Raw genomic sequence first — 13,764 nt, 5'->3', positions numbered from 1 at the left:
CTAGAGAAAGTGAAAATTTCAAGAGAGAGAAGAGAAGGGCAACCAAACTGATAAGAGACATGGAGGAGTTTAGTTATGATGAAAAGATTAGCTGAACTGAATTTGTTCTCTCTTGAGAAGAGGAGATTAAGGGCGAATATGATCACCATGTATGAATACATAAGTGGTCTATATTGTGAACTTGGTGTAAAGTTATTCACTTTTAGGTCATTACAGAGGATGCTCTTTAAGTGTGGAGAAAAAAAGAATTAAGGATTCTTCATAGTATAAACTGTGAAAATGTGGACTAGACTCACAAGTAGTTCTGGACAGTTCCGTAGATTTAAAAAACAATTATAAATAATACCACCATTGTTAAATGGTTAAACTAGATGGACTTTTGTTTTTTCAACCTGACTGACTATGTAAGTAAGTACAAAGATCTACCTAATAATATGACAGCATACATACCTTTGGCTGTCTTCACAGCATACTGGGAGCACCAAAACCTGAAGCACTTAGAAGTTGCAAAAAACATTTCCTTTTAAAGTTGAGATTCAGACCACCTCCCCATGAAAATGTGGAATAGACTCACAAGTAGTTCTGGACAGTTCCGTAGATTAAAAAAAATAAAGAGCTGAATGCATTTCTAAATATACAAAATATAGCTGCATACTAACAATTATAAATAATACCACCATTGGTAGTTGATCTAGGGCATGTCCATTTGCCTTCTGGGGGATCAGGAAGGATTTTTCCCCCTCTGGAGCAAATTGGATCATGCTTTAGTGTTTTTTTTGCCTTTCTCTGGAATAACTGTGGGTATAGGTTATTGTATATGGATTTATTTTCTAATGGTTAAACTAGATGGACTTTTGTTTTTTTCAACCTGACTGACTATGTAAGTAAGTACAAAGATCTACCTAATAATATGACAGCATACATACCTTCGGCTGTCTTCACAGCATACTGGGAGCACCAAAACCTGAAGCACTTAGAAGATGCTAAAAACATTTCCTTTTAAAGTTGAGATTCAGACCACCTCCACACTGGTTAATAACTATGACTGGGATCCGCAGGGACAGATAGAGAGGTCTGGGAGATGTAGGCCGAAGTTCAAATTTAGAGGCTAAAATCAGGATTCGTACACATTGAAGGTGGCAGATTTCAGGGCTCCAAGAGTTCTCTGAAGGCAAATTAAGAAATGTGGCTTGGGGTACCTGCTTCAACATTGTTGGCTTGATCTTTACCACAGGTTTGCTTTAAGCAAATGAGGTTCATATCCACTACGACACTACCACATTACTCTGACTTCTGGTTCCTCAGTTCAGCAGTCAGAACACAACTATTAATACCATTTGGACTGCCAAGATTTTCAGAAAATAGCCTACATGACTATACAGTAAAAAACTTTTCAATGTAGATATGTATGGGCTAAATGGAAGTTTTGTTTAAGATCTATCTTCTTTTCAGGTAAACAAGGAATCTTTCCAGAAAAAAAAAAAAAAACACCTGATTATAACCATTGTGCCACTAGTGATGTGTCAACATATACTTACAACAGAAAAAGGCTAAACGAAGAGCCTTACTTTACAAACAAAAGCAAAATAGAAAATTGCAGGGGGCTTTTGTCCTGTTCTCTGTCATTGGAAGAGGTGAAAAGAATATAGCTCGTAAAAAAGCTTTTCCATGGTGACAATTTTTTTTTTCTGGGGCTTAAATCATCTTTGTGATTGCTGGTATAAATAGACAAACACTTTTTATTATCAGGGATAATTCTAGAGCAAAGTGTAGGGGAAGGGATGTAAACAACACACTGAAAAGATTGAAATAATGGTTTGACTAGCATGTGGCAACGTTGTATAAGGTGAAAATGTCCCCATCAAATACATGTAACAGATAGGCTTACGATTACTAGCAATATCAAAGAGCAAATAGAAAACAAGTAGAATCATAAAACCGGCCATTAAAAAAACACTTGCTGCTAAAAATATAAAACAAAAAACAATGTCCAAAAAGCAGCCTGCAAAAACAAAAAGCATTATATACAAGTAGAATATTTATAATGCTGATGTTTTTGATGTATGAAAATGTAAAATCCATTTCAGTAAATCCAAAATCAGTTTGGCAATCAACTATATTGTTGAAAGGTCAACCGAAGTACCTGCATGTTTGATTATGTGGTTTAATTTTTTAGCAATGGGCCCAAGCCCAGGTATGTTTACAAATCAGCATACGCTTCTATATAAAGAAATGGCTCTAACTGTTGTTATGATTATTATCTTAAAGTACTAGAATTGACTACTTCCAGCATGACCACGATGATTGATTCTTCATGGAGCAGGATTGAGTAGCCAATCAAAATGGCTGCAGTGGGTTCTAAATAAGGGTGGCTCCTGGGACCCAAGATTACACTCACCTGCATTTTGAGTATCTCGATAATTCATAAAATAATTATGAAAACACAGTAAACACAGTAAACACAGTGAGGATGTCAAGTATAGAAGACTAAAAGGACATTCAAGAGGTAGAATGTGTGCTCCAGGTAAAAGAAGCAAAAAACGTTGCTGTATTTTCTAATGGCAGAAGTGTTCAGGGTTCCGTTTCTGACGCAAAGTAAGCTGCTAACATGCAACTTAGCTTAATTCAAGAGGCCCAGTCAGGTCTTGCCACTGTAGTGCGGTAACGTGTTTTGGACTGGCAAACCACCATGTCTAAAAATATTTGAGAAATGCAGCACACCACAATGCAAAGTGTGTGCAGCACAGAGCACTAAAGCACATATCATGCCTAATGTGTGTTGGGGTAATGCGCTGCACTGAAAAAATGTGTTTAACCTTACTCTAAATATCACAGTTATTTTGTGTATCTGCCCTCTCGCTGTATGAGCAAGGCGTGCCATATTATGTGTTTTCTTGTACACACCACTGACAACCATGCCATGCTAAGGAGAAGAGACCACACAGCTACTTCAGCTTTGAAATTGACATGTCTGGGGACACCCTGGGGGAGATTTACTAAAGCTGATGAACAGGGAATCTGGTGCAGCTGTGCATAGTAATCAGTCGGCTTCTAACTAATTAGCTTGTTCAATTAAGCTTTAACAATAAAACCTGAAGAAGCCCCATGACCGGGGATCCCCTGAAGAAGCCACGTGACTGGAAGTGGCGTAACGCGTAGGGCGGTATACCGGAAGTGACGTTGGAAGCGGAGTGACAGTTCGCAGCAAAGCTGTACTCGTTTATATGCTTTTAAACCTTCGTTTTATGTGAGTGCAATATATATTTTCTTTCAATAAATGTTTTTATGGAAATACTACACTATATAAGCCCTTTTCTTTGTGATTCGTGGCACATCCAGAGGATATTTACCCCGATCCAGAGGATAGGCTATCACCATCCCCCGTCTGTGAAGTGGGTGAAAAGAGGGATTGGAAAAGGAGAGCCATATAACTAAAAGGCGCATCCCTTTACAGTTTGAGGTGAGAGGCTAGTACACCCCTAGGGGTCCTAAGGATTTAGAAGCACCCCTATTAATATTTGGTGTAAGGTGGAGGTGGAAATACGAAGAAAACAAGAAGAAATACCACGTGTGCGGGTCATATGATTTGGACATTTTTTGGGACACTATAAGCACCTTTCTTCACTTATAAGCACTTTATATATACCTGCTTGTATTAACTTGCATTGAATGAGCACTTGTCACTTTATTCACGTTCTTATAGCAAATAGCAATAGAGCACTTTATATATTTATTTTTGGAACTGTTTTCACTAATGTTGGTATTTATTTATTTTATTCACATATTTAAATGTTCAATTTGAGGATTATGGATTGATTTTGGATATTATCACAGAAGATAATTTATAATTATATTGGTTTTTAATACCACTATCACTATTGAGTGAACACCATTTTAGTTTTCCCTGAAGCGTGATACCTCCCCCCCCCCCCATTAACTTGAATAAAACCTGGAAGCTGATTGGTTACTATGCATCAGATTCTGTGTGGGCCAGTTTTAGTAAATCTTTCCCACAAAAAAAAGTTAAACGTTTGTACAGACTACAAAAAGGCTCTCTTTTACTGTATATCCAGTTTACTTGTAAATAGTACTCAGAGTTATTTCAATTATTAAAACAATTCTGTTTGATTGAAGCATCCTGAGAAGATTTCATATTACTTGGATAAGCGTAAATTGAATGAACCCACTAACTTCAGCACATGTGCAGTGTTTCCTGGACAGAAGTAGCAGTTTACTCACTGATTTGGCTTACTGTGCTGTATTAATAGAGGTTCTAACACCAGTCTATTCAAAAAGGTTTTGGCAAAAGTTCAACTTTAAGGTTAATATAATGGCAGCTGGAATATTATTGTAAAAATATAAATGTCAGGCCTTGTAAAAAAAATAAATAAAATAATGCACACAAGGTTTACTGAGCTTAACGGTAGTTTTGGTTGTTCTATCAATTTGGCGCAAATCTGAACATTGCTCTTTTTAGCAAAAACATTGGGAACATAAAAAATAAAGTGTGCAAATTGTGTGAATTGTATTCAGCAAATGATTTTGCATTGTTAATGCCCAATGTCATATGTTAACTGCAATATGAACCCCTGGCTACAATATTTGCCGTTTTCAAACAGGAAGAGAGGCGGAGGTTCGGGACCCACATCAGGAGCAATATCTGCATTTTTTTCCCCCTTATTTTCTCTTTCTAATCCTATTCTCTTTTTCCTATTTCTTTCTTCCTCCTTTATTTATTAATGTCTCATTTTCCATAATTTTTGGACTATAGGGCTTTTTTGCTTGTGTTAAATGAGGATGGTAATCAGTGGATTCATCCACCCTGAGTCTGAAAGGTGAAGGGACCATACTTGACCACTGGACTCCTACTGTTGCTGAGATACAGCGCAATAGATGCCTTAATATTGTAGTCATCTCCCTCTCTTTTTTGAATGCATATGTAGCACCCTACATGGTAGGTGCTAGGTAAAGTATAGTGGGCCTTGTCTGCCTATCAGCAGGGCCCTGATTTTCAGCTGGGCTGCCATGTCTCCCAGGTGTGGCTGTTGAGATTGGGGAGTCTCCCCATTGTGCTCCATGAGAGGGTTCTCATTGGGCAGTGGAGGAAACCCAGCCAATGGCACACTCAGGCCTGTATCTACCCCAGAAAGGCAGATTCTGCCGCACAGCATTCTGGGAGTGGGTATAGGTTTGAGGGGAGCACATGACGCAGCGTCTTTGGCGGGAAGCAAAGTCCCAGGAGGGAGAGTACGGCTGTCTCTCCTGCTGTCAGAGGAATCGGGTGTCCCAAGCGGCTTGCCTAGTGAGAGGGGACAGAAGGCTGAGCTGGGCTGCAGAGAGGATCCGGTGTGCCGAGGACCAGCGGAGCTGAGAGGGGTCCAGTTTCAGGAAAGCATTCCCTGTTCGTGAGTACTGCAAACTGCCCCTGGGGGGTCTGCCTAGAGAGAGGTGAAGGTCAGAGGGATCCAGGAGCTTGTGTAAAGGGGGTACCAGTGTTGACCCTGAAGATTAGAAGGGGTGCCTAGTGAGAGAGGACCCTGAAGTATAGAGGGGGTGCCTAGTGAGAGGACCCTGAAGTACAAAGGGGGCACCAGCAGTTGGGCCCTAAAGTGTTAAAGTGTACAGCATGCAGTGTACAGTGTTGAGAGTTGCAGAAGCAGTATACAGAAGCTACCTCAGTCAGGAAGGACTGGAGGGAGCAGTGTTCGGGACTTTTGAGCTAACCAGAGCGTTAGGGGTCAAGTTCAAGTACAGTACAGCAAGTCAGTGTTTTTCAAGCGCCAGCAAGCATTGGTCATATCATGCAACTTGACTGACTATATCATATATGTAACTTTTAATGTTTTACAATAATCCTACTGTAAAATTAGTCAGTTAGATTTTACATCTACTTTAGAAACACATATTCCCTATGGTCCTTTCACTTGGGCTTTCCAATCAGGTCTGCCTGTCAGTTTTTCAGGCGGACCTGATCGGATGCTCCATGTACCTCTATGGAGCAGCGGATATCAGTGGAGACATGTCCACTGACTATCCAATCCGATCCTGTCCGTGAAATCCAGACTGATGGAAACCCTATTTTCCATTTGCCTGGAGGATCGGATCGGATGAAAACGGACAGGCGGTCCGTTTTCATCCGATCTCTCACAGAGGAGGGATCTGACAGCTCTGTCTCTGCAAAGTAAACGGAGACGGACCTGTCATCCGCCTGCTCAGCGGGGATCAATCCCCGCTGAGCAAAACGGAGTCTGCCGGGCACACCGTTAGTGTGAAAGGACCCTAATTCTGCTTTGCACATGGTAGATGCTTGTTAAGCTTACAAAATATTTACTCAGACAAAAAAAGTAAAAAAATAAATAAATAAAATAACTTATATAAATTAAAAATGGTGGGCAGACCCAATGGACCATTTGGTCTTTTTTTCTATGTTTCCATGTTAACTAAAATCCATTCAACATTTAAGAAGAAACTTTTTCTTGTATCCTGCAACACATCTGACATAATTTATTGTCTGTCCAAAATCATGTAGACATAGCACTGGCTTTTACACATCTTACTTTCAAGGGAAAGTATATTTTGGGTTACCAATGCACACAGGAAGTGCACTGTTTTTAGCATGGTGGTGAAGTCATAAACAAACTGTTAGAGGGAGGAGTAAAACATATTTATGTAGAACTATAAAAGCAGAACCTGCATCTGTAACTAATAAAGCATATTTAAACCCAAAAGCAATAATTAAATGTATTTCAGCTTACCAATACTAAAATGTGGTGGCTATATTAGTTTTAGTAGTTTAGGATTTTTGCGCCTGTATTTTTACCTAGTGATCTAGCCAGTAAGTCAGTTTTTATTTTTTCAATTTCCTTTAACAGACCGGGCTGACTAGTAAAAATGGCAATTCGAGGATTGGGACAAACCATTTGACTCTGCTTACAATGGGCAGCTTTTATTCATTCAGTTAAAAACCTTTATCCCAAAACATAAAAACATTTTCAGTAACTGCTGAAAAAGGCCATAAATTTGTTAGTCACCGTCATGTAAGGCTCATCTAAATCTATAAGCCCATCTCACACTACCCCCACCAGACAATGCTGTTGTCCAATGGTGTCTCTGTTGGTGTTCTATAGGTAAAGAAGCTGCCCTAAGACAGGAAGTGTTACTGGCTAGAAAACCTAGTGAAAATAAAGGAAAAAAGCCCAAAAAGAGAAAACTAAAACAGCCACCACATCTAAGAATCGGTAAGCTGTAATAATTAAACTTTTGTTTTTGGGTGTGGATACACTTTAAATATAGCTGCCACACGCAGCATGCATACGTCATTACAAATTAAACACCCTAACACATATAGATAGGAATTTGTTTACATCATGCTGATCATTTATACACGTTTACATAATAAAATCATTCCCTTTCATATCTGTTTGTTCACGCAATATTTTCATGTGCTTACATTTGAAAATTAAGATCATTTCAATAATAAAAATGAAATTTTTACTACTTTATACACAGTGTAATGTGTAGTAACAATTTGATTTATATAAAAATAAAATGACAGCAAAGGCAACATCTTAGAAAAAGAAGACACAACTATTACTAAGATTTTTCATTAACCAAAAAAAAAAAAAAAACATATTTCTTTTAAAGTATCATTTTAGTTCATCAGTCTTTAGATAAAATAACTTGGATGTTATGTGCTCTGTGCTAAAGTTTTATTCTTAGTGCGTCAAAAGTAGAATTTCACAACAGATCACCAGATAAATCTTTGTTATTATATGGATCTACATTATCAAACATATTATGTAAAATAAATAATACATCATTTTAATTGCTTTGTCTATCTTTCTCTAAAACGAAAAGTACCGAAACATTTCTAAAACTGCCTAGCTCTAAATAAAAAAAAAAAAAAAACATTATTTACTACCTTAAACAGTTGGTAATAGTCATTCTGCGCATACAATCCTCAGTAGGGTCTGCCAATCCCGCTGCCCCTCCGTACAGATGGCGTACTGTGTATAATCCAAGCTCAGAGGGTATCTACTCCAGTATAGCTGTGTGTGACTCGCTAAGTCATCTCTGAGAAACAAATGCTTGTGCTTTGTCATGCATGCTCTTCAGGCCAAATCCCAAAGCTAGGTTATTGGGTAAGTCTCTAATATGGGAGGAGAGAATGGAGAGTAATAATAAAATGAGTCACTAGTAAAACTTGGGAAAGGAAATCCTAGTCACCGTGACAAGAGAATTGCGTGGGGCAGACTACACAGAACTCTGACAGCGCTTCAACCGAGGGGGAGCCAAAGAGCATCAAAAACACAAATTACAATTATTTCACCAATATGAGCTGCAATGCAGAAAGAAAGCACCACACCCACACCTGTGACATAAAAACAATATGATATGATTGCCTAAATAATAGTTATCGTTGTTAACAAAATATAAAAATCCATCACGTGAAACCTCTCTGCTGAAGCTGATCTGAATGAAGGCACAAACTGCACAAATGTTAAAGAGCCCCCAAAATGAGTTCACGCAAAAGTGAAGGTAGAAGGCATACTTGAGTGCCTCGACTTTGGTAACCAATCAAAGGGGACTTTGGTCTAATTATTAATTTATTTACACTTGAAAGGGATGTGTTTCTTGGAAATAAGATCATCTGAAACAAATGCAGGTTTAGGGGTTCTGAGGATACAGGTTTTTAAAGTAGTACTAAGGCCTCGTTTAGATTTGCAGTTGTAGGCATTAAAAATGCACGGTTGAGCCTCATTTTTGTTGCCTACCAACCTCCCCCCTTAAGCTGCAATGGGCAGCAATTGGAGATGCTAACATGCCGGGGGCACAATGCTTTGCTTCAGGTCTGTGGCAAAGTTGACCCAAAATGTAGCAATTGGCAGGCGGCATTCAAGCCAATGAGGAAGCCCTACAAACACCCCACAACCCTGTGCAATGCATCCAGTTACGACGTAATTGTCACCAAAAATGGGCTAAAAACTGTCAGTAGTCATGTGATTCAAACACAAATCAGAAACAAGGGAGCTTGTCTTTAAATAAAAACAAAAAGGTCAGTATTGCTTAAAAGAGTATGCTTTTTTTTGCTATAATTCTCTTCTCGGTCAAAGGAGTACACTAACTTTTGTACTCCTGTGACCCAGAATTAACAGGACTGACATCACAGACCCACTACATACTCTGGAAGGATCCTAGCAATGATGTCCAGATCCTTCCAGATGCCTGATGGGCAGCTGGCTCAGTCTCTCAGAGTGCCAATGAGAACCTGATCAGCCTCTCCCACCTCCTCAACAGCCTGGCGCTACAGTGAGCACTGGAGGGGCAGAGCAGAGAGCTGGTGACTGACAGTAACTGCTTTGTGCTCAGAGAAGACCAAGAACTGAGCGATCAGCAGTCCTGTCATCAGGCATAGATCCGGCGGGGGACAGCAGCAGCATCAGATCGATGCTGCAGCCATAGAGTTGAGAATAGATGCTTATTTTTTCAGAACCCCACAAGCACAAGCCAACTATCCATTCCGGTCAGCAATGTTCAGAAATACATCTTTAAAGGTTTTTTATTTCAGACGCATCTTTCAGCTTACAGTGTGCCACTTCTCGAAACTTCCAGTCAAGAAGCGCACTCATAACATCCTTTTTTGTCATCTGATAAAATAATTAGGGACCATGTCTCGTCATTCTTTGCACAAGTGCACATGTCGAACCTGGCCTTTCTAAAACTGGGCTGATGTGAGAACATTGGCTTTAAAATGATATATTTACAAGGGGCAGCCATATTTGATCATTACATATACAGACTTTGTTTCCTGAATTGGTTGCCTTTCACACTAGAAATCTGCACTACAATGGTTCTATTAAACGCATTAGACTAAACGAACTCTGCACACTTACGCTGCTCATGGCAGCAGGAGATCAGGTGATCTTTGCATAGGGTTTGGGTCACAAAAAGTCAGAAGCAGCAGTATTCACGGTAATTAACCACTTGCCTACCGGGCACTTTCACCCCCTTCCCATCCAGGCCAATTTTCAGCTTTCAGCACTCTCATGCTTTGAATGACAATTGCGCGGTCATGCTACACTGTACCCATATGAAATTTTTATCATTTTTTTTCACACAAATAGAGCTTTATTTTGGTGGTATTTAATCATCTCTGGGTTTTTTATTTTTTACAAAAAAAAAAGAAAAAAGACAGGAAATTTTGAAAAAAAAAAGTTTTTCTTATTTTCTGCGAGTAAATTTTGAAAATAAATAAATTTTTCTCCTTCACTGATGTGCGCTAATGGGGCGGCACTGATGGGCACTGATAGGCTGAACTGATGGGCACTGATGAGGTGGCACTTATGGCACTGATGAGGTGCCACTTATGAGCACTGATGAGGTGGCACTGATGAGGAGGTACTAATATGCCGCACTGATGAGCACTGATAGGCGGCACTGATAGGCGGCACTGATGAGCACTGATAGGCGGCACTGATGAGCACTGATAGGCGGTACTGATGAGCGCTGATAGGTGGCACTGCTGGGCACTGAGAGGTGGCACTGCTGTGCACAGAGGTGGCACTGCTGGGCACTGAGAGGCGGCACTGATGGGCACTGATAGGCGGCACTTGCGGGTGGCACTGATGGACACTGACGGGTGGCACTGATGAGCACTGATGGGCGGCACTGATGAGCAGCACCATCAGCGCCCACACTCAGTGCCCATAATGCTGCCAGTCAGTGCTCATCAGTGCCTAGATAAGCAGGCACTGATGGGCACTGACTGGCAGCACTATGGGCACTGATTGTGGGCACTGATGGAGGGCACTGTGGGCACTGATGGTGGGCACATTGTTTTTTTTTTTTACCTCTGTAGTAATCAGGGCACTGGTGATCAGTGCCCTGATTACATTCCACTGTGTCCCCGACGGCTGATCGGCTCTCCTCCTTCCTCACACTGCAGTCTCCGTGTGAGGAAGGAGCGCTGGCGATGAGAGATGATCTCATATGTTTACATATGAGATCATCTCTCATTGCATGGGCCGATCACGTGGTAAATGGCCGCTGTGATTGGCCATTTACCACGATCTGTGATTGGCTGTGTCCAAGGGACATGGCCAACACAGATTTTCCCCGATGCGCGCTCGCGGGAGCGCGCGGGGAGCCTGTTTCTGGGAGGCCGTTTAAAGACGGCCTCCCAGAAATGTGAGTCCGCGCTGCAGCCGTACTACGCCTATAGCGCGGATGGCAACAAGTTAAGTAAATTGTTAAATATAAACAAAAGTCTACTAAGCGTAAGGGAAAAAGGCCATTTGTGGTAATAAATAGTGCATACTCAGACTGGTCTGGGGTGGTAAGTGGGGTCCCCCAAGGCTCAGTCCTCGGACCAACCTTGTTCAATTTATTCATAAACAGCATTGAGGACGGGATCAGTAGTTCTATATCAGTTTTTGCAGATGACACAAAATTGGCCAGGGCAATAACTGCACAGCATGAAGCAGATATCCTACAGAAAGACCTGGACAAAATAACAGAGTGGGCAACGACCTGGCAAATGAGGTTTAATGTGGAGAAGTGTAAGGTTTTGCACTTGGGGACTAAAAACATAAAAGCACAATACACTTTAGGGGGGGAACTTTTGGGGGAATCAAAAATGGAGAAAGATCTGTGAGTCTTGGTAGAGGATAGACTAGGCAATAGCATGCAATGTCAAGCGGCAGCTGCTAAAGCCGGCAGAATATTAGCATGCATAAAGAAAGGGATGTATTTCAGAGATAAAACTATAATCCTACCACTTTATAAAACTCTGGTCCGACCACATCTGGAGTATTCTGTCCAGTTCTGGTCGCCAGTAGTGATGTCGCGAACCTAAAATTCGCCGTTCGCGAACGGCGAACGCGAACATCGGCAAATGTTCGCGAACCGGCGAACCGGGCGAACCGCCATAGACTTCAATAGGCAGGCGAATTTTAAAACACACAGGGACTCTTTCTGGCCACAATAGTGATGGAAAAGTTGTTTCAAGGGGACTAACACCTGGACTGTGGCATGCCGGAGAGGGATCACGCAAAAAAAAGTTCTTAAAAATTATAATTTTTTGATAGAGAGCCAATTATTGGAAAAATTAAAAAAAAAAATAAAAATAAAAAATTTCTTTGGATTTAGCATCTGGGGGGTCTAAAAAGTGTACCTGTGAAGTTTCAGCTCTGTAGCATGTCCAGAACCCCTAAAAAACAGCATTTGTCTTATATTTTCAGGAATATGGCTTCTCTGCGGCTGGCTTTTCCTCTTGCAGGCATTTATCGGGCATTTTTTTAGGCAGGCATGTCATTTTTTGTATTTAGTGTCTGGGGGGTCTAAAAAGTGTACCTGTCAAGTTTCAGCTCTGTAGCATGTCCAGAACCCCTAAAAAACAGCATTTTTCTTATATTTTCAGGAATACGGCTTCTCTGCGGCTGGCTTTTTCTCTTGCAGGCATTTAGCGGGCATTTTTTTAGGCAGGCATGTAATTTTTTGTATTTAGTGTCTGGGGGGTCTAAAAAGTGTACCTGTCAAGTTTCAGCTCTGTAGCATGTCCAGAACCCCTAAAAAACAGCATTTTTATTATATTTTCAGTAATACGGCTTCTCTGCGGCTGGCTTTTTCTCTTGCAGGCATTTATCGGGCATTTTTTTAGGCAGGCATGTAATTTTTTGTATTTAGTGTCTGGGGGGTCTAAAAAGTGTACCTGTCAAGTTTCAGCTCTGTAGCATGTCCAGAACCCCTAAAAAACAGCATTTTTATTATATTTTCAGTAATACGGCTTCTCTGCGGCTGGCTTTTTCTCTTGCAGGCATTTAGCGGGCATTTTTTTAGGCAGGCATGTCATTTTTTGTATTTAGTGTCTGGGGGGTCTAAAAAGTGTACCTGTCAAGTTTCAGCTCTGTAGCATGTCCAGAACCCCTAAAAAACAGCATTTTTCTTATATTTTCAGGAATACGGCTTCTCTGCGGCTGGCTTTTTTTCTTGCAGGCATTTTTTTAGGCAGGCATGTCATTTTTTGTATTTAGTGTCTGGGGGGTCTAAAAAGTGTACCTGTCAAGTTTCAGCTCTGTAGCGTGTCCAGAACCCCTAAAAAACAGCATTTTTATTATATTTTCAGTAATACGGCTTCTCTGCGGCTGGCTTTTTCTCTTGCAGGCATTTAGCGGGCATTTTTTTAGGCAGGCATGTCATTTTTTGTATTTAGTGTCTGGGGGGTCTAAAAAGTGTACCTGTCAAGTTTCAGCTCTGTAGCATGTCCAGAACCCCTAAAAAACAGCATTTTTCTTATATTTTCAGGAATACGGCTTCTCTGCGGCTGGCTTTTTTTCTTGCAGGCATTTTTTTAGGCAGGCATGTCATTTTTTGTATTTAGTGTCTGGGGGGTCTAAAAAGTGTACCTGTCAAGTTTCAGCTCTGTAGCATGTCCAGAACCCCTAAAAAACAGCATTTTTCTTATATTTTCAGGAATACGGCTTCTCTGCGACTGGCTTTTTTTCTTGCAGGCATTTAGCGGGCATTTTTTAGGCAGGCATGTCATTTTTTGTATTCAGTGTCTGTGGGGTCTAAAAAGTGTACCTGTCAAGTTTCAGCTCTGTAGCATGTCCAGAACCCCTAAAAAACAACATTTTTCTTATATTTTCAGGAATACGGCTTCTCTGCGGCTGGCTTTTTTTCTTGCAGGCATTTAGCGGGCATTTTTTAGGCAGGCATGTCATTTTTTGTATTCAGTGTCTGGGGGGTCTAAAAAGTGTACCTGTC

The 13,764-nt window shown here is 40.7% G+C and overlaps 1 protein-coding gene across 1 annotated transcript in view; it reads right to left on the bottom strand.

Annotated features, from left to right (window-relative positions):
* The window catches only part of PASD1 (PAS domain containing repressor 1), a 115,457-nt gene extending 107,404 nt beyond the window's left edge, over nucleotides 1-8,053 (bottom strand). Inside the window, exon 1 of the mRNA XM_082264609.1 lies at nucleotides 7,922-8,053. Within this exon, the coding sequence (XP_082120735.1) occupies nucleotides 7,922-7,953 (32 nt within the window). The 5' untranslated portion in view covers nucleotides 7,954-8,053. The remainder of the gene's footprint in view (nucleotides 1-7,921) is intronic.
* Between the last annotated feature and the right edge of the window lie 5,711 nt (nucleotides 8,054-13,764).

Source organism: Pelophylax lessonae, assembly GCF_965119305.1.
Source record: "Pelophylax lessonae genome assembly, chromosome: 7".
Classification (NCBI taxonomy): domain Eukaryota; kingdom Metazoa; phylum Chordata; class Amphibia; order Anura; family Ranidae; genus Pelophylax; species Pelophylax lessonae.
Note: the sequence above shows the minus strand (reverse complement) of the source record. Positions and strands in the feature narration are given on the sequence as shown.